Source organism: Hakea prostrata, chromosome 3 (assembly GCF_041222555.1).
Source record: "Hakea prostrata isolate BN-2017 chromosome 3, UWA_Hpros_2, whole genome shotgun sequence".
Lineage (NCBI taxonomy): Eukaryota > Viridiplantae > Streptophyta > Magnoliopsida > Proteales > Proteaceae > Hakea > Hakea prostrata.
The window spans coordinates 50,148,802-50,170,871 of record NC_142602.1 but is presented as its reverse complement, the minus strand read 5'-3'; the positions used below and the strand labels follow the sequence as shown (position 1 = coordinate 50,170,871).

The 22,070-nt window shown below is 38.5% G+C and overlaps 1 protein-coding gene across 1 annotated transcript in view; it reads left to right on the top strand.

Annotated features, from left to right (window-relative positions):
* LOC149022409 (serine/threonine-protein kinase STY13-like) overlaps nt 1-22,070 on the top strand; it is a 31,331-nt gene that overhangs the window by 5,700 nt on the left and 3,561 nt on the right. The window contains exon 5 of the mRNA XM_089150526.1: nt 19,015-19,173. Coding sequence (XP_089006652.1) covers nt 19,015-19,173 — 159 coding nt within the window. The remainder of the gene's footprint in view (nt 1-19,014; nt 19,174-22,070) is intronic.

The window sequence follows — 22,070 nt, the reverse complement described above, 5'->3', positions numbered from 1 at the left end:
CATCAATAAATAATCTTCATGTTGAACAAAACAGCCAACAACAAGAAACATATGCGGTAGTGAACAAAATTCACATCCACAAGCCTAGCAGCAACAAGAATATCAGAGGTGCTATTGAATAATGCCGGTTGTGGTAACTAGTAGGTAATCATCTTCTCAAAAGTGTAGTAATGTAGTACTATATTTGATTGATCAAAACAGTAGCCAAATAGGACCTTTCACAGGGAATCAATTTTAAATTTGATAGACTTGAGATGAAACAAAATTTAGATGTGAAAGAGGGCTCAAACTAGAGTGGTATTATAAGGATAATAGCATAACAAGACGAGCTCAACAGATCTTCAAATAGGGGCAGAACTATAATGAAGAAAGTGACAATAACAATGTAACACGTAACATCCGGACTTCACACCGCAAGGTGGATTGATTGGATCAAACACCAACCTTCCTTGATCAAACACAAGGAGTCTTAACACCCGGGCTTCACACCGCAAAGTGGATCGATTGGATCGAACACCAAACTAACTTGATCAAACACAAGGGTTCTCCAAAGAGGAGGAATGCTAGCAAGCAATTTGATTTCAATTCATGAGTTGTTTTTTCACCACTTACATAAGTCTCTTTATATAGCATTCTAAAGAGACATAAACATTAATGGTAACATTCAACCACTAGCTAAACACAACCTACTACAAATATTAATGGAAACATCCAACTACTACCCAACACCACTAGTCAAAACAATAATGGAAACATCCAACTAATATACCCCACCACTAACCAACACCACCTACTAGCTCCTTTTGTTGACGTTTCAAAGCTAGACTTGGGCTGGGTTCAAAATAGTGGGCTGATATTCTCCCACTAAAGTAATCCAAGCCCATGAAACCATGGGCTCATTTTATCCCACTACAATAGTCCTAGCCCTTGCAAGCCATGGGCTGTTTTGGATCATATCCTTAGGCTTTGATGGGCTTGACCATTGGGCTTTTCTCTTCCTTGTATATGCTGTTAATTCTGCATCAACTCTCCCTGGCTTGAAAACATTCGTTTCTGACGAATGGATGAATGATATGTAACGCTCATACCAATTGGGATCGAGTTTCTCGAGATTGTCAACATGAATCCAAGTACTATCATGTCGTGGACGATTCTTCCATTTTACGAGGAAAACATGGTATCCAGTGCCACGACGAGTGGTTTTGTAAGAGTCATCCAAAACCTCCTCAATGATGTCAGTGATTGGTGGTTTGAGTTAGGGCAGCCTCAACGTTTGTTCAGTGTCTCCATCATCAGAGTGGTCACCATGAGCTGTCCTTCTTTGGAGTGAGTAATGATGGTACAACACATGGACTTAAGCTCTATTGAATGAATCCTTTATGTAGTGACTCATCCACCTGTCGTTTGAAGTCATTGTGCTCCGCTAGGCTGAGGTGACAAGTCGGTAGGTTTGGTACACCGAACCCGATACCAAATCAATGGCATGGAGAATATCGGGCATAAGAGGTAGCTCAATAGGCAACTCATCAGGAACCACCTCAGGAAAATCGAAAGGTAACTCTTGGATAAGTGGAGGGAATGTCACCTTAGGCTGAGGGGTAACTTCTCTCGTAACAAGAACACCCGATACCAAATCAGTGGCATGCAGAATATCATGCATAAGAGGTAGCTCATTAGGCAACTCATTAGGAACCACCTTAAGACAATCAGAAGGTTACTGTTTGATAAGTGGAGGGAATGTCACCTTAGGTTGAGGGGTAACTTCTCTCGTAACAGGAGCCAATACCAGCCCTGTGTTATGGCTAGTGTGAATGAACTCCTGGTGTTCAAGCTTTACCTTTTGAGAATCACCAGCATGCTCATTGAATTTAGGTAACTCTTTGATGGGTGGAGGGTGTGGAGCATGAATAGAGGCAACAACTCTAGCCTCCATTGCTGAGCGCCTCTCTTTCTCGTGCTTGTGACTTGAAGTGAGTTGGTTGCTCAATTGTTGCAACATCCCCATCATTTGTGTCATAAGGTCAGTATCCAATCCAGAAGTTTTACTCCTTGTCATGGCTCTGATACCAAATAATGTAGTACTGTATTTGATTGATCAAAACAGTAGCCAAATAGGACCTTTCACAGGGAATCAATTTCAAATATGATAGACTTGAGATGAAACAAAATTTAGATGTGAAAGAGGGCTGAAACTAGAGTGGTATTATAAGAATAATAGCATAACAAGACGAACTGAATAGATCTTCAAATAGGGGCAGAACTATAATGAAGAAAGTGATAATAACAATGTAACATGTTACATCTGGACTTCACACTGCAAGGTGGATCGATTGGATCAAACATCAACCTTCCTTGATCAAACACAAGGAGTCTTAACACCCGGGCTTCACACCGCAAGGTGGATCGATTGGATCGAACATCAACCTACCTTGATCAAACACAAGGAGTCTTAACACCCGGGCTTCACACCGCAAGGTGGATCGATTGGATCGAACACCAACCTACCTTGATCAAACACAAGGGTTCTCCAAAGAGGAGGAATGCTAGTAAGCAATTTGATTTCAATTCATGAGTTGTTTTTTCAACACTTACATAAGTCTCTTTATATAGCATTCTAAAGAGACATAAACATTAATGGTAACATCCAACAACTAGCTAACACAACCTACTACAAATATTAATGGAAACATCCAACTACTACCCAACACCACTAGTCAAAACAATAATGGAAACATACAACTACTATACCCCACCATTAACCAACACCACCTACTAGCTCCTTTTGTTGACTTTTCAAAGCTAGACTTGGGCTTAGTTCAAAATAGTGGGCTGATATTCTCCCACTAAAGTAATCCAAGCCCATGAAACCATGGGCTCATTTTATCCCACTACAGTAGTCCTATCCTATGCAAGCCATGGGCTGTTTTGGATCATATCCTTAGGCTTTAATGGGCTTGACCATTGGGCTTTTCTCTTCCTTGTATATGCTGTCAATTCTGCATCATGTAGCTTTTCCAACGGTTACATCACAAGACACAACTAATAGGCAATGCTCCCCACAAGAAAGATAAAAGTGCAGCTCCAGTAGCTACACATAAGCCCTTCGCAAAGAAGGCAAGTAGTAAGCATTTATTTTTCTCAAGAAAGCCAGAGATAAGCCTCAAAACAAAGGTCTCCATTGATAAGTAGGTATAGGTTACTGAACCAAATAGACAGTATGGGTAGTGGGAACCAAATATCTAGATATCATGCTGTAGACCAAATAGGTAATATCGGTTATTGCGGACCAGTTTGATATTCTTATTGTATATTGTTTTTAGATTATAGTTGAGCATATAAGTGTTGAAATCTTGAGAGAATCTTGACTTATGTCCTGTGTAACATAGTAGGGCTTTATTTATAATTATAGTTATGAATGAGCAAGTATACTGTTCCCTAATGTGGGACTAAAAAACATATACAATAAAGACTCTCATAGACCAAACTCCCAACTGGACTCAAACTCCTAACTGAACTCAACTTTTGACTTACATCACTCCCCCTCAAGTTGGTGCATGGATATCCATCATGCCCAAATTGCTAACAATACTACTAAATAACTTGACACTCAAAACTTTTTGTGAATATGTCAGGCACGTTGGTTGTCGAGGTAACAAAAGACTCAACCTTTTCTTTAATAAAATGTCTATCAATTTCCACATGTTTGGTCCTATCATACTGAATTGGATTATGGGCGATGCTGATGGCTGATTTGCTGTCAGAATATAGCCTTATGTCCTTCTAGATCTGCTCCAAGTTCTTGAAGAGGACCCTTCAACCATAACACTTCACAAATACCTTGAGGTAAGGCTTTAAACTCTGCTTCAGCACTTGACCGAGCCACTACAGCTTGTTTTTTGCTCCTCTAGGACACCAAGTTACCTCCCACAATAGTAGAATAGGTAGAGGTAGACCTTCTGTCATCCGGACATCTAGCCCAATCTGCATTAGTGTATGCTTAAACTCTAAAATGTCCTTGAAAAGAGATTAAAATACCTTTCCCTGGAGACACCCTCAAATACCTCAAGATACGATATACTGCATTAAGATGTGAAGAATAAGGATCATGCATGTACTGATTTACAATGCTGACTGCAAAGGTGATATTTGACCTAGTACGTGACAAATAAATCAACTTCATAACTAATTTTTGGTAGCTGGTTATGTCAACTGGTTCTCCTTCCTTAGGTTTCAAGTGCTGATTAGGCTCCATTGGGGTCTCTGCAGGTCTACACTTAGCATTCCAGTCTCTTCTAAAGGTCCGAGGGGTACTTTCTCTGAGAGAGTGACACCAGCAGCATAGTAGACCAAATCTAACCCGAGAAAGTACCTGAGTTTGCCCATATATTTTATTTTAAACTCTGTCCCCAATAATGTTTCAAGGCTGTAATTTCCTCTTCACTGTTTCTTGTGATGATAATATCATCCACATATACAAGGAGTACTGTAGTATGACATTTATCTCGCCTGATAAATAGGGTATGGTCTGCATTACTTTGCCTGTAGCCATAAGAGATCATTGCCTTGTGAAATCTTCCAAACCATGCCCTAGGAGATTGCTTTAGACCAATTAGAGCTCTCTTTAACCTATACACCTTCCCATGGATCTTTGAACTAGAATAACCAGGGGACACATCCATATATACTTCTTCCTTTAGCTCCCTATGTAGGAAAGCATTCTTCGCATCTAATTGTTGAAGACTCCACCCTTGGTTTACAACACATAGGAGAACAGCCTGAATAATATTCATCTTGGCAACAGTAGCAAATGTCTCTTGGTAGTCAATGCCATAGGTTTGAGTGAAGCCCTTGGCTACCAGTCTTGCTTTATATCTCTCAGTGGTCCCATCTGCTTTGTGTTTTATTACAAACACCCATTTGCATCCAATAGTCTTCTTCCCTGCAGGCAAGGATACTAGATCCCATGTCTTATTTTTTACGAGGGCTTGCATTTCCTCATCCATAGCTTCTAGTCTGAGTGAGACATTGTGTTTTGCCGTGAATTAGGGATAGAGGTGGAAGACAAAGAGGAAATAAAGCTTTGTAATTCTAGGGATAGGGAATTATATGATACATGGTTAGAAATAGGGTGTTTGGTGCAAGTGCGTGGCTGTTTTCTTAGTGCAATGGGCATATCAAGATCAGAGATAGACTCACCAGGAGGATTGGTTGCTTCAGGACTAGGATCTGGTGCTTCCAATTGCCGTGGCTTAGAGGAGGGCTTCTGCTTCCTTTGGTAGGTCTTTAGAGGAGGTCTAGCCTCCCCTTGCACATCATCCACCAACTGTTCTTGTCCAATCACTCCATCTTACAATAGGAAATTTTCCAAAGGAGACTCAACAGTAGGAACTTCAGGTGCTTGAGGAAAATCAGGGCTTCTTCACTAAGACTCTCCCCCTAAAGAAGATGAGAAAAAAAGGGAACCTGTTCCTGAAAAACAACATTCATAAACGCAAAAAATCAATGAGATCTAGGATGGTTAACATTTATAACCTTTTTGTGTAGGGGGATAGCCCAAGAATATACCCCATAACCCTTTGGGTCAAGCTTACCATGACTTCATGGTCATGAACAAATGCAATACATCCAAAGATCTTAAGGGGGTATAGTAAAATTGGTTGCACCTAGGAGAACTTCAAGAGGATAACGATGATCTAAGACACGTGAAGACATCCTATTGATGAGATAGGTGGTAGTTTGAACTGCATCACCCCAGAATCGAGATGGCACATGCATGGTAAACATAGGGACTGTGCCACTTCTAAGAGATGCCTATTTTTTCGTTCTGCAACCCCATTTTGAGGAGGTATATCAACACAACTGGTTTGATGGATAATCCAATGATCTGAATGGTAAAAGGGAAAATTGCCACCCGAATATTCAGTCCCATTATCTGTCCTAAGGATTTTTAGTACAACCCCAAACTTGGACTTAACCATATTGTGGAAATTTTGGAAACAAGAGAACACATCACTTTTTTTATGCAAGAGATAAACCCAAGTAGTGCGGGCAAGTAGTGCGGGTGCAACAATTAATGAATGTAACAAACCAACGATAGCCAGATATAGACATAGTTCGAGAAGGACCCCATACATCAGAGGGAATAACAGAAAAAAAAAACTTTACTTCTATTATCGGAAATGGGATAAATATGTCTTGTTTGCTTGGCCAAAATACAAGTATAACAGCGAAAATCATTCAAATGACACTTTTTAACCAAATCAGGAGAGGATGATGCTGAAACTGTAAAAAGAGCTGATGGAGAATTAAAACCATCCAATAGGTAGAGCGCCTCCTTATGTTTGCCACTACTAATCGTATGCCCTGTCTCTAGGTCTTGAAAAGCATAGTGAGATGAAAAGAATGTTATTTTGCAGCTCATATCATGGGTTAGGCTACTAATGGATAATAAATTAGCTGAAAATTTAGGAACATGCAAAACAAAGGAAAGGGTGAGGTTAGGTGAATAGATGATGGAGCCGTTTCCAAAAATAGGGGATAGAGATCCATCAGTTGTTCGAAAGTTCTGAATAGGTGGAATAGAAGAATAAGTGTGGAATAAAGAAGATGAGCCTACCATGTGGTCGGTTGCCCTAGAGTCATGTATCCTAGAGGGATTTATAGAATTGACACTGTGACAACAAAAAATACTTGTAGGATGCTGGGAACTAGAGGTGGAGGCAACGATAGATGCAACACTGGGAGTCAAAGTGGAAGAGGATCTGTGAAGTCTGGTCATCAATTGACAAAAAAGTTCTGGATCTCGTCTACGGAAGTAGGTGTTGGAGTACTAATAGCCTGATTTGTAGATACCTGATTGCTGCCCTACTACAACTCTTTCCTCCTCCACGAGAACTGGTTGGACGTCCATGTAGTTTCCAACATTTATCTTTTGTATGGCGTTCCTTCCCACAATACTCACGCTTCACAGGAGGTCGAGAGTTGCCAAAACTAGGCTTAGGATTACCATAACCAGCAGCTAACGCAGACCCATCAGGAGTCTGTGTTTGTACTATAGTTATCTGTCGACTGTCCTCTGGATCTACCAAGGCATAGGCTTAAGCCAGAGAAGGGAAATGCCTCTAAAAAGGATTTGTGAGAAAATTTGATCAAATTCTATATTCAATCCTGCTAAAAAATCATAAACTCTCTAATTGTCTTCCCACTGTTGATAGGCAATAGTGTCTTTAGCATTCTTGAACTTCTCATAGAAATCTAAAGTTTGATAATATTCCCGAAGAGTGTTATAGTACTGAGAAAGAGTAAGGTCCTTCTATTGCACCTGATTGATTTTCGTCAAATTCAAAGCACTGTGAATCATTGTCTTTAGCAACTTTCCAAATAGTTGCCGCATCAGGAAGGAGGAGATAATTGTCTGTTATGCTTGATTCAATTTAGTTGATGAGAAAATCCATGACTAAGCATTCATGTGTGTACCACTTGGAAAGTTGTGGACCAGGTGTGGAAGGTTTGGTAGAAGTCCCATCAAGATGGCTAGTAAAACCATGAGCTCCAATAGCAAGGGAAACTGAATGAGACCATCTAAGATAATTTATCCTATTGAGTTTTACAGTGGTCATCTGAAGTGGAGAAAACTCACGATCCGTATAAATGGAAGACATGGGAGACTCTTCAGATGTACCATACAAGGGAGATGTGGGATTGGTCATTGCAGGAAGAAACTCAAAAATTACAAACAACTTTATGGAACCATTCGAATTTACGAACAAATCCCCGAAACTATTAGAATTTACAAAACAACCTTGGAAATATCAAGATTTACAAATAGTTCTATGGAACTATTTGAATTTACAAAATAACCCTTGGAAAATATTAAAAAAAAAAAATTTACAAATAGTCCCCTAGAACTATTTGAATTTGCAAAACAGATCTCTGGAATTATTTGAATTCCCAAAACAAATCGCTAGAACTATTTGAATTCACAAAACAGGTCCTTGCAATCTCAGAAAACGTTTGCTGAACCTGTGATGTATTGATGTACCTAAAACCACTTTTAAGCTTCTTTGAAGGCTCTAGAGACATCTGGAGGCTTGCCAAACACTGTCTTAGGGCTGAATCTAGTATATATATGAACCTGTGATGTACTGATGTACCTAGAACCACTCTTAAGCTTCTTTGAAGGCTCTAAAGACATCTGGAGGCTTGCCAAACACTGTCTCAGGGCTGAATCTAGTGTGTATATATATATTTTGGGAGTTTAGGTCATCCTAGGATTTTTTTGTAGAGGAGTGGGACAAGGGATGACCCTAGAAGAGTCACCGATATGCAATGACTCTTCTAGGCTCTATCGCTGGGCTGAAAAGAGGCTTCGATCAGGTCTGGATGTGGACTAGGATGGTGGCTAGGTTTAGAATGATGGAGGCGATGGGGATTGGGATTTTAACTTTGCTTTGATACCATGTTGAAATCTTGAGAGAATTCTAACTTTTGTCTGGTGTGACATAGCAGGGCTTTATTTATAATAATAGTTATTGTTAGTTTGAGAAAGAATAAGGTGAAGAATGAGGGAGAAGAGAAGATGGAAGCCACGATTTAGTTGTGGAGGCTCAGATTGAACTTGTGAGCACTCCTCAAAATAACTTCACTATATATAGGCTAATTTACAAGTCTATTATATATAGGAAAGCATCAACCAATTTCGATTGGTATAAAACTCTTAATTACCGCCTCTTTTTCCTCTCGATGGATCTGTCCTTTCCCAAATTGCCCTTTCCAAACACTCCCCCTCAAGCTGGAGCATATATATTACTCATGCCCAGCTTGTTACAAATATAGGTAACTCTTGTATTCCTTAGAGCTTTGGTGAATAAATTTGCGAGTTGTTCTCCAGTCCTCACATGCTTGGGGGATATTATGCCTTGTAGTAACTTCTCACGAACAAAGTGGCAATCAACTTCAATATGCTTGGTACGTTTATGAAAAACTGGATTTGATGCTATATGAACCGCAACTTGATTATCACACCATAACTTCATTGGTGTGTCATCAATAATTCCTAATTCCTGGAGTAATTGTTTTATCCATACCATCTTGCATGTTACCTGTGCCATAGCACGATACTCAGATTCTGCACTTGATCTTGCTACCACAGTTTGTTTTTTACTTTTCCATGATACAAGATTTCCTCCAACGAATGTGCAGTAGCCTGTAGTCAATCTTCTATCAATAGGTGATCCAGCCCAATCAGCATTAGAGAATCCTTAAACATTTCTATGCCCATGATTAGTGTAAAGAAGTCCATGTCCTGGTGCTTTCTTAAGATACCTCAGAATTCGTATAACTGCATCCCAATGTGATGTTCGTGGGGCAGACAAAAATTGACTCACAACACTAACTAGAAAGGCAATGTCAGGTCTAGTCATAGTCAGATAATTTAGCTTTCCAACAAGCCTTCTGTACTTCTCTGGATCATCAAGAATGGTTCCATCTTCTGGCATTAACTTTAAGTTACATTCCATGGGAGCGTCTATGGGTTTTGATCCCAACATTCCTGTTTTAGAAAGCAAATCTAGTACATACACAACCAAATACGCGAGGAGGCAAAGTAAATAAAGGAGATGAAGGAAATAAGAGAGAATGAGGAATGCCACATTTTAAGATAGATGAAGGCATCCTGTTAATAAGATAACAAGCAGTTGAAAGTTGAAACTGCATCAGCCCAAAAGGATTTAGGAACCTTCATCTCAAATAAGAGAGAACGGGTGACCTCCAATAAGTGTCTATTTTTTCTTTCTGCAACCCCATTTTGTTGAGGAGTATCGACACAGGAGGATTGGTGAATAATCCCATTAGAAGCCATAAATTTACAAAAAGGATCAGAGAAATATTCTTTGGCATTATCACTACGAAAAGTACGAATAGGAACACCAAATTGAGTACGAATTTCAATAACAAAATTGCAAAATATGTCAAATAATTCTGAACGATTTTTTATTAAATAAAGCCAAGTGACTTTTGAAAAGTCATCCACAAATGTAACAAAGTATCTCAGAACTCGAAGTAGAACTAACGATAACAGACGGGGGTCCCCACACATCAGAATGAACTAGAGAGAAAGGGTGATCTCATCTGTTATTTATACGAGGAGGAAAACTCACACGATGAAGTTTTCCAAATTGGAAAGACTCACAGTCCAACTTAGAAAGAGAATGAAAACTTTTATCTATCAATTTTAGGTTTTCCAAAGAGGGATGCCCCAACCGACAATGTATTTGATGGGGGATGGAAATACTATAACAAGCAGTAGAAGATATCTCCTCGAATAGATACAACCCCCCAGACATACGGCCTCTACCAAGCATCTTCTTCGTCGTAAGATCCTGAAATAAACAATATCCAGGAAAGAATTTCACCAAACAGTTATTAGTGGAGGTAAATTTATGAACAGATAATAAGTTAAATGGCAAATTAGGTACGTAAAGAACTAAGGGTAGGGTAATGGATGGAGTGAGTTGAACTGTACCCACTCCTTTAATATTGATATGAGAGCCATCAACAAGTGTAACCAAAGAGGATGATGGAACAAAAGAGGAAAATATACCTGTAGCCCCGGTCATATGATTAGAAGCTCCTGAATCAATGATCCATGGGCGAGATGTGGTTGAAAGGCAAGTAGTAGAATTACCTGTCTGAACAAGGGTGGCAGCGGCTGATTGTGGTTGAGTGGCCTGAAACTAAGTGAAACGAATATAATCTGCCTCAGTCATCTTTACAGTCTTACCCTCAGGATGAACGTTAGTCGTTGGAGATGATGATTCAGAGGTGATGATTGCATTCGCCGTGTGTGGGGGCTTCCCATGAAGCTTCCAACAATATCGTTGAATATATCTTGGACGACCACAATGATGACAAGTCTTAACTTGTCCTATACTGTCAGTAGAGTTGTGTGAACCTGAATATTTTCCAGTATTATTTCCTCGAGTTCGTCCTATATTATGTCCACCAGGGGCATGTCCTCCAGAAGTGCCTCGAGAAACTGTTGCCGAAGCTGAATTTTCTGTAGAGTTATTGGTACTCTCCCTTGCAACACGAAGAACTCTTGAAAATGTGCCAGCTAACGTGGTACATGATCACTACCAAGAATTTGTGCTCTAACTGCCTCAAACTCTTTTCCAAGACCTCCCAAGAAACCCATAACATCTAATTGCTCTCTTTGATTTTGCATAGTTTTGATATCAGAGGAGATAGGTAGAATAGAGTTTAGTTATTCATACATTCTTTTAAAATCTGCAAAATATTGGGTAATATCTCTACCTTTCCTATCTACTCGATAAAATTCCTGGGACTATTCGCAGATTCTAGCCAGATTATTCTGACCAGAATACAACACATTCAAATACTCCCATAATTCTTTCACACTTTGTAAGTGAGTAACCAAATCTATAATATTATCGGCCAAGGAATTAAATATCTGCCCAAGTATTCGTGCATCAACAATTGCCCAAGTATCATCATCTTTAGGTATGGTCTTAATCAAATGATCTATTTGTCCCCGTCCAGTAAGAACAATTTTAACTATAGCCCTCCATTGGTGGAAATTTGATACACCCTCCAATTTCTTCTCAGTTAACCGATGAGAGGATGAAGAAATAATTTCAGTCATGGTATTTTTACTTGAAGTTTCTCCCATATCCAACACAATTAAAATCAAATCCCATAAATCAGAATCAGAAATCAGAATTAGAATCAAAATAAATTCCAGAATCAGAATTATTCCCAGATTAATCCCAGAATCAGATTAATCTCATAACCATAAATAAACCAACTTGGACCACTTGAACCAACCGAACTAGAAAACAAGTTAAAACCAATCCAACTTGGACCACTTGAACCAACCGAACCAGAAAACAAGTTAAAAGCAATCTTAAAATCACAAAACTTGCTCACGAAGTCTCTCTTAACCACGTCTCACCGCAGGTTACTCTTCTCTTTCTCGAAGACTCTCTCTCTCTCTCTCTCACTCTCACTCTCTCTTTCTGATCTAAAGCAGCGATCGGAAACAAAAAATCAAAGCACCAGTTTCTGATCTAAAGCAGCGTCGTAGGTCACTCTTCTCTTTCTCTCTCGCTCTCTCTCTCTCTCTCTCGATCTAAAACAGCGTCGGAAGCAAAAAATCACAACACCAGCGACTACTCTGGTGGCTGCTTCTTCTCCTAAGAATGGTTATTCTCTCAACTCTAAACAGATCGAGAGTGAGGAGGACTACAAACACTCTTCCTCAGCCCCAAATCACAAAACAAAAAATATCTCAATCAATCGCAGTTTATTCGTACCTGAAAAAATGCAGATCTGACACCAAGCTGGGCATTCTCTTGCACCAATCTTCAATACCAATCACCAAAGTAATGGCAGCATAAGAAGCTGCATCAATCTTCAAATAAAAATCACCAACAAGTGCAGCGTGAGGTGCTGCATCCCTTTAATTTCTGGAAATGACTCTCACACCAGTTACAGTTTCTTTCCCTTCTATAGAATCAACTGTTTGTACTAGTAATTCTTAGAATCGAAAGGAATAAGAGGACCTACAGCTCTGATACCATGTTAGTTTGAGAAAGAATAAGGTGAAGAATGAGGGAGAAGAGAAGATGGAAGCCACGATTTAGTTGTGGAGGCTCAGATTGAACTCGTGAGCACTCCTCAAAATAACTTCACTATATATAGGCTAATTTACAAGTCTATTCTATATAGGAAAGCATCAACCAATTTCGATTGGTATAAAACTCTTAATTACCGCCTCTTTTTCCTATCTGTCCTTTCCCAAATTGCCCTTTCCTAACAGTTATGAATGAGCAAGTACAATGTTTCCCGATGTGGGACTAAAACATAAACAATAAACTCTAATATACCAAATTGGACTCCAAAGTCCTAATTGAACTCAACTTATGAGATACAACAATAAGTGAATAAGTCTTCACTCTCCCCCCTCATGTGTCGGGAACACGTGGATGAATATGATCGTTAGTAATTAGCATCTCAAATAAAAGGGTGAACTTAGTGCCAAAGGTTTCTGCACAAATAGAGTCCAGGGAAGCAGTTTTCCTGTGCAGTCTTACACCAACAATTAGCATCTTAAATGATGGACAATAATCTCTATTTAAGTAAGTTCCCAAGAAGTAATTTCCTAGCTCCCAAGTGGTAAGACATAATGGTTACATATGATGTAATATGGTAATTGGTAAATGTATTATGTATGATAAGGTTTAATGGTAAATATAGTCCGACGCCAAGTATTAATGGTATAGGTTGAATTTTTTGGAAAATTGGAAGGTTATGCAAAATATGGCCAACAAGGAGATGCAATATGTCAGCTACAGATAATCAAAAACAATGAGGAAGCAGCAGATATATTTGACCATAGAAGCAGAGCAATGGTGGGTATTAGACATTCGTATGCTTTAAGAATTGGGTGATTTTAGTCTATCTGATATCAGCAGTTCAAAATGACCTGAAATGTAATTAAATGACCTAGATGTGGTAAGGGGATGAAGATCCCATAAGTTGGTGATTTTTGGCTGGACAGAACAGTTATCGGTTTGCAGGTCTGAGAAAAACTGCGAGAAAACTAAGAAGAGATGGAGCAGCCACTAGTTTTCCTGAGTGAAATTTGTGAGATATTAATTCCAGCCATCAAGCAGGATGGAAGATCCTTAAAAAAACCTCAACACTCAACAGTATTGATGTAGCATCACCAGGGTGAGGACCATGAGGACCATTTAAGCTAAGTTCTTGATTAAAATCCAATTCCAAGGCCAATTAGGGTGACTGGGTTAGTTCGATTGTTGTGCATGGGAAGGGTTTTGTGGTGTGGTTCAAATAGGCTTTGGTTTTTGGCTAGTGATGGAGATGCTAAGGTGGATGGCTTCAACTGGTTTCAGTTTGGGTGGGTTGGTTAGATTTTGCTGGCTATTCTTTTTTAGGGGTGGGGGTGTTGTTTCTTATATTGGGTGATGTTTGGATGATCTAGGAGTTTCAGAACAGGCTGAAACTAAGTTCGAGTTTTTATTTTTTTATTTTTTCCCCTTTTGGGTAATTGACAGTTACCCCCTTGTGATATTTGATAAAGGATCAAATATTGTTTGACAAATAAATTCTGAATGTCAGAAACCAAACTTTAAAAATCAAACCAGATTTTAGAATGAATAAAGAGGTGAAGAAGAAGAAGAAGAAGAATCCCTACAATTCTGGATAAATCTCCTTGAATCGCAGGCCACTTTATTTATTGGCTGCAATCAGCAATTGCAATCTACTAGGACAGAATATTCTCTCCACTAAGAGTAGAAACAAATATTACAAAATATTTAGTCCAAAAGTAGAAATAGATATTGCAGAATATTGAGTCAAATATTTGTCCACATAAAAAGAGAAACCAAGAAAAGAAGGAAACTACAGAAGAATAGAAATTGCAACACCAAAATAGTAACTACAGAGGATTCGGATCTCCAATCTATTTGCAGCTGTATCCATATCTCGTGCAAATCTTGACACTCCCCCTCAACCTGGAGCATACAAGTCAAAGGCCCTAGCTTAGAATAACAAGAAGATATATTAAAAACTTCATCAATCTTGAGCACCATTAGCAAAAGTAGACGCCGATAAGCATGGAGAAAACTTCACTAAGAGATAATCAACAACAACTTAATTTAAAAAAAAAAAAAAAAAAAAAAGGAAGAAAAAAGAAGAAGCAATCTTCGTATTGAACGAGCCATCAAACAATGAAATTGTGTAGCTCCAATGTCCACATAGGTAGGTGAAAAGTGTAGCTCCAATGTTGCATATAAGCTCTGTGCGAGAAGGCAAGTTGTAGTTAAAAGACAATATAGGTTATTGTAGGCCATGTAGGTAGGTAAAGGGCAGTATGGGTTACTACGCACCAAGTAGGTAGGTGAAAGATAATATGAATTATCGCGGACTAAGGGGGTAGATAAAGGTAGTATGAGTTACTACAAACTAAGTAGGTGGATAAATGTATTATGGGTTATTGTGGACCAAGTAGGTAGACAAAAGACAATATGGGTTACTATAGACCAAGTAGGTAGATAAAAAGGTTGTTAGGTTACTATGGGCTCAGTAGGTAGATAAAGGAAACCAAGTAGATAGGTGTTGCTATAGAATACCACTTAGGAAGATTTTAGATTTTCACAAATAATAGACTTCAACAAATCTTGAGTAGGTATTGAATAAGTCTTCAATAATCTCCCCCTCACGTGTAGCATTACACGTGAACTAGACAAAATAATAACCAAAAATAGCACTATGACCAGATTCCAATAACTACCAGTGCACCTCTCATGATAGAAATAATGGTCGTAAAAGTGCCAATCTTAAAAAAATTGGATTTACAAGCTGATGGAATAAGAGTCCACCAAATAAAATGGTTTACATAAGCCCAATGGCAATTCTGTAAGTTCTGACCACAAAGAGGAATCCACCATGCAAATTAGCCCAATGGCAATTCTGTTTCTGACCACAAAGGAGGATCCACTATGCAAATAAGCCCAACGGCAATTCTGTAACTCTTTGCCCTGTCTCCAAATAAGGAATAATCAAAATAAAAAGGAATCTGAATAAAGAGAGACAATTAGCATGACATAAGCGGTGACCAAGTCATGATAAATATATTGAATAAAGAAATAAAGAGAACTAATGTTGGAAAGAAGGGCAATAGGTGAGTATAATAATGGAAAGAGGGGCTGTATGGAGGAGTAATAATGAAAAACAAATTTGGAAGTAATTAGGGATCCAAATAAAATGAAAGAATGTCATGGGATATGAGGGAATTCTGAATGAAGGAAGGGAATTGTGGTAATTAAGTGAAAAGGAAACTGAAATCAAATATGTAGGTAATGTGATTGTCGTCAAACCTCAATTAGGAAGGCAAACAACCCATGAAAGGAAAATCAAAGCAGAGAATTATGGAGGAGAATATTACAGCTAGGATGCGTTGTTGCTTTGCAGGCTAGATGCATCAACTAAAAAAGAAAGGCAGGCAGCAATCAAAACCAGCAGCAGTTATGGGGAAAAAACAGTTTTAGGGATATTGATGAGATTTGATTTACTCTTGGTATGAGGAACCACTGTATCAAACCAGTAAACCAGAAGATGTCTTAGAACCAACAACTAATATATAGTGAGAGAACTTCCCCATTTGATCCCCAGTCACCAGAACTTTTATGATGGATAATTGCAATCCAACCCCCTCTTGAATTCAAGAGACGATCAGCAGAGTAAGGTTGAACGAAAAATCCTGAAAGAAATTATATGTCGGCCAAATCTGAAAATGCAATAATCGCGTCCTCAACCCTTGGACTGATGTCGAAACCAATAGCAGCTGTTATGCTATCAATGGTGTGGAACCCCAATAGCAGATTAAATACTAGAATTAATTGATTGAGAACCTAGATCCTTCAATCCAGGGACTGATTCAGCAAGTCGAGATCCAAATGTGAAGAAAAAAAATAAGAGCAGCCATTGACTCTGTAAGACAGGATGTGCTGAAATCAGCCACAATTCATTATCTAAATTCATCAAATCTTCATCGAAACCCTAGTTACTCTTCTTATATGAACTTGGGTTTCACCACAAATAGGAAAACTTTGAACCAACTTTCAAACCAGCAGGTGAAACCAGCAACCCAGGTTTCAGATTAATGCTCTGATACCATGTCAGAATCCAAACTCTAAAAATCAAACCAGATTTTAGAATGAATAAAGAAGCAAGGAAGAAGAATAAGAAGAAACCAGGGGTGGGGGACAACTCCCTGCGATTCTAGATAGATCTCCTAGAATTGTAAGCCACTTTATTTATGGGCTATAATCAGCAATTACAATCTACTAGGGCAGAATGTTCTCTCCACGAAAAGTAGAAACAAATGTTACAGATTATTCAGTCAAATATTCTATTCACATAAAAGTAGAAAGCAAGAGATAAAGAAAACTACAGAAGAATAGAAACTGCCACACTAAAATTGTAGCTACAGAGGATTTGGATCTCCTATCTAACTGCAGCTGTATCCATATCTCACGCACTTCTCAACAATGAAGATACATATTACTGAGAATTCTTTAAGAAATCGTTAAAGACGTAATATAGTAACTACAAAGTACAGTGAACAATACATATTACATAGACACCCAGGTACTGTGAAGTGTGAACAACATATATGTGATAGACACCCTTGTCTTCCATGTCCCAACAACACAGCACATTGAGTATTTGTTTGTCTACTGATATGAACCGTTACATGTGGTACTGTGAAGTGTGAACAACATATATGTGATAGACACCCTTGTCTTCCATGTCCCAACAACACAATACATTTGAGTATTTCTTTATCTACTGATATGAACTATTACATGTTGGATTAAATCCAATCATTGTCCAATAGAGCCAACATGCATTTTCTTCAATCTGCATAACATACAAATGCCACATCATAGTGTTTTCAAAGAAACAAGAAATGTCCTCCACAGCTGTGGTCTCATCAATTGGCTGGAACCCATGAATTTTTTTGAGTTTTGTTGAAGTTTCAAACGTACTTTGCATATTATTGCCTTATTTTAGTTAAGGCTTTATATTGTTTCAGTGGGATGGTCCCTGGAGCTTCAACCACTTTGCTCAAAGCCACTGGGTTCCTTGTCACACCCATCCAATTTGGGACTGCACCTCCGATGTTCATGGCCACCATTTTCATTGAGACTTTGCATGTGTCATATTTCGTATGTTGTTTCTCTGGGGCAAGTCAAGATATTGGAAATCTCACAGAGTTTTGAACTAGGATTGATATAGTATTTAGCTAGCATCTTAAAAAGGGCAAACCCGGTGCCAAAGGCTTCTGCGCAAGCAGATCCCGCTGGGTGGGTGGGGGGGGGGGGCTGTTTTTCTATGCAGTCTTACCCCAACAATTTTTGCTGGGAGGCTGTTTCGATGCCTTGACCTCGGGGCTACAGCTGTGGCCACCAACCGTAGTTAACTAGCATCACAAATATTCTTAAATTCTGATTTTATTTTTCATGGTTAGATAAGAAATTTCATGAGCCATTCCATTACACATACACATTAAAAAAGGTACTATTTGCTCATTCAGCCATAAAGTACTAGGTAAGGGAATTAAAAGAAAAAGAGGATCCATAGAGTTTCAAGTACACACTTGTTAGTAGTTTGATGTATTTTCAGAGGATTGGAACTAATTATAGAGGTAAAACTTGGTTGAGGGGAGCTGGAATAAGATAAAAAAAAATTGCCTTTCGTATGCCAAATTTCTTGGATGTTTGACTTAAGGTGATTAGCCTGATCTAGTATGTCTGTGATGCACCATGCAATGGTACCTCTGGATCCTTTGTTCCCAATGTACCATAGCTGTAACAAGAAAGTTCCTTTTGAAAAAAATGCTGTACACCTATGATGCCCTTCTCAGTTCGTACTTAGAAGTCCCTGCATAAATTAGAATTGGAATGAGACTTTCAGTTTGCTGACTTGTGAAGTTATGAAGTGAGACTTTGTTCTGTATTGTTGCAACTCTCAACGTCTTCCTTTGGGTTGATGAGGCTCCAATCACATGGCTAAAATTAGGAATAGACTCAATCCACATCATCCTCTTGCCTCTGTGGAAGATCCCTGTTAAAGTACACCTATCCTGAGAAGCCAATGGAGTAACCTTCACTAGGGTAAAGGAACTTGAAATTAATTATGATTCTACAAGGATTTAAATATCATGTGCTGGACAGCAATGGTTTCCACTGGTATTGATTTAAACAAATTGGGTTTGGTGATGAAATCCTAATTCGACCAGTCTGGCAATGCTATTTTAAACATTAGGATACGAACTACTCTTAACTTTCTTTTAGATGAAAAGTAAAACATATAAACAGCAGTATGAATTTGCTCCAGAATGTGTTCTGTTTCCTCTTTAATTGCCAGAAATACCATTTTTACCGGGAATTTGACTCTTCCTTGCAGTTGTACAGCACTGTGACTTTGTGCCAGGGAGATAAGAAGCATTACAACAACAAGGTTGACGTATATAGTTTTGGAATTGTCTTGTGGGAGTTATTGACCAACCGAATGCCATTTGAAGGGATGTCAAATTTGCAGGCTGCTTATGCTGCTGCTTTCAAGGTTAGGAAATTAATCTTTGTTTTCCTTCCTACCTTTGTGAAGGTCGGTTGCGGTTTACTTGGTCCTCTTATCAGTTATTGCAATTATTGCTATGATCTTTTGAAGGATTTGGAAGTCTGATCTGATTATTCACTTTACTTGATGCATAAAACTTACCTTTGTACTTGATGCATGAAATTACCTTTGTATAGGTAGGTTACAGTTTACTTGGTCCTCTTATCTGAACTTTGATCATTGCAAATTCTTCAGGAAAATGTTTCTAGCTAGTTAGAGAGTAAAATGGTGGGAATGGTAGTCTTGTGCTATCTCCTAGGAATTTTGAATTATGGGTCAACTGGTACTTGGAGTATATAGGTCATGTGCCAGAATTCTTCAGTTCTTGGGATCAAATATTGTAGATGTTGTGTTCCAGCTCATTTTGAATTATTGACTCTTGTCAATAATGGTGTATATGCCCAAAATTCTGAGAATATTGTTTGTTCGTATTACATCACGCTGTAACTGAATTATTCCTTTTGTCTGAAATTCGTATGATCGGTAAAAAGTAATGCTTTTTTACATCTGATATATGCATGCGATGACATATATTGTTTTTCCTTATTATGATATCAAAAGGACTATTGATGTGGAAACCTCAGATATAAACCGTTATGGTGCCTTGTAATCTGTAAGGACACAGTTGTGGAGAGTTGGAATAATACTGTCCAACAACGAGAAGCTCTGTCAAGTCGTTATTTTGTACACTGAGAAGCTTTCTCAATCATTTGCACTGTTGTATATGAGCCAACATTGATGGATCGTTGACTGTCATTTATAACTGGAATTTGGGTTGTGAAAATTTGTCCTATTTTTATTGGTTCTTACATATAGCCTCTTTGTGAAGACTTCCTACCGGGAAATTTGTAGAGCACTGGACTGCATGCCCAATTATAACTTTCAGAGGCATGCTTTTTAGATTTTGTTGTGTTAGAGGTAGAACCCTATGACTGGCCTAAAAGCCAGAGGGAAGAAAGAATCAGAGAAGAAGAAGAAGTACAATAGCAGGAAAGAGGGCCTGCGATTGTGTTTATTTTTCCAATTGCAGTCCTGGTTTATTTATAATGTGTTAAATTAACAAAAAATCAGAATTGCCCCATCTGGCGCAGAGTCGCAGACTATACAATAAACCAAAGGGAAAAACAATACTTAACCTAATGCGACACTAGGACAATTATCTTGCTATTGTCGCTGCTATTTCTTGATGCTCCTCAACTTGGAGCATACAAGTCAAGGGTTTTAGCTTGGAATAACAGGAACATAGATCAATAAACTTCATCAATCTTCAGCATAAGCAGCAATAGTAGATATGCCAATAAACACCGAAAGAACTTCACTAGGCGATAATCATCAGCAAGTTGAATAAACAATCTACATGTCGAACAAATCATCCAACAATGTGAACGATAGGCAGCATTGATGATGAACCATATCCGAAAGTATGGCTGCAACAATAACATCAAACACTATCCAAATAATGCCTGTAATAGGGAGGAATCTCCACAAAAGAAGATAAAATGTGCAACTCCACTAGTAAATAAAAATGCAGCTCCAATGTCCACACGAGTATGTAAACAGTGCAGCTCCAATGCTCGCACAAGTAGGTAAACAGTGCAACTCCCATATCCACACAAGTAACTAAAATGCAGCTCCATTGTCCACAAAAGCAGGTAAGTTGCAGCTCCAATGTCTGCACAAGTAGGCAAAAACTGCAGATCCATACAGGTAGGTAAAATGCAGCTTTAATGTCCGCACAAGAGCCCTTCACATGAAAGTGAGTAGTAGGTAGTGTAGTATTTCACCATAAAGAATTCTTGAGTAGATAGAAAGTAAGTCTTTAATCTCCCCCTCGCATAGATTTATATGTGGATCTTCAAATGAGCCAGCTTATAAAACATGATATATCTTTAATCTCCCAGTACAAAGAAAAAGAAAATTCCAAATGATGTGGTCCATTGTCCACTAAGGTAAGATAGTGGCAACTTAATAATTAACCCATGAATCCCAACTTGATCCATGGTTGAGTCCAAGCAAACACATCAAATATTTTTAAATCTGGGGTTCCAGACCCATTTTGATAACTCATGGGCTTACAAAATCAGCAAGTTGGTCCAACTTAGAGAAGTAATGGTGTTGACAAGATTATCTTAGTTGGCCAGGATCTCCACAAAATCTTGGTTAACTAAGGTGTGGGAGTTGCTTAGTATAATATATGGTCACCTTCTATTTTGGTGATGTTCTATTTTTCATGTCACTTATTTTTGTCGTTGCTTGACCGACAAGTAATCTCCCTAGGATAGTTTCCTTCTTTGTAGATTTAGGATATCCTATGCAACATGTTTTTTCATTTTTACTGTAGCTCAATTTAGGAAAGTTCTCCTAAATTGAGATTGGATTTAGATTATAAATAAAGTAAATAGGGGAGAACCAGCCATATGCAAGCTCTCTCCCTTTCACCTTCTCCTTCTTCTCGTCTTCTTATTCCTGTTGTTCTAAACTCCTCAGTTGAAGGAGAAGAACGCGAAGGGGAGAGAGTTTGCATATGTTTGGCTCTCCCCTATTTACTTTGTTTTTAGTCTAAATCCAACCTCAGTTCAAGAGAACTTTCCTAAACTGGGTTGCAATAAAAGGGAAAAATACATATTTCATAGAATCTCCCAAATTTACAAAAAATGCAAACTATCTAGGGAGATTACTTGTTAATCAATCAATGAGAAAATATAAAGTAACAAGAAAAATAGAAAGTCACCAAAATAGAAGGTGACCATATATTATACTAGGCAACTCTCACACCTTAGTTGACCAATATTTCATGGAGATCTTGGCCAACTAAGATAGTCTCATCAACAAATGGCAATACT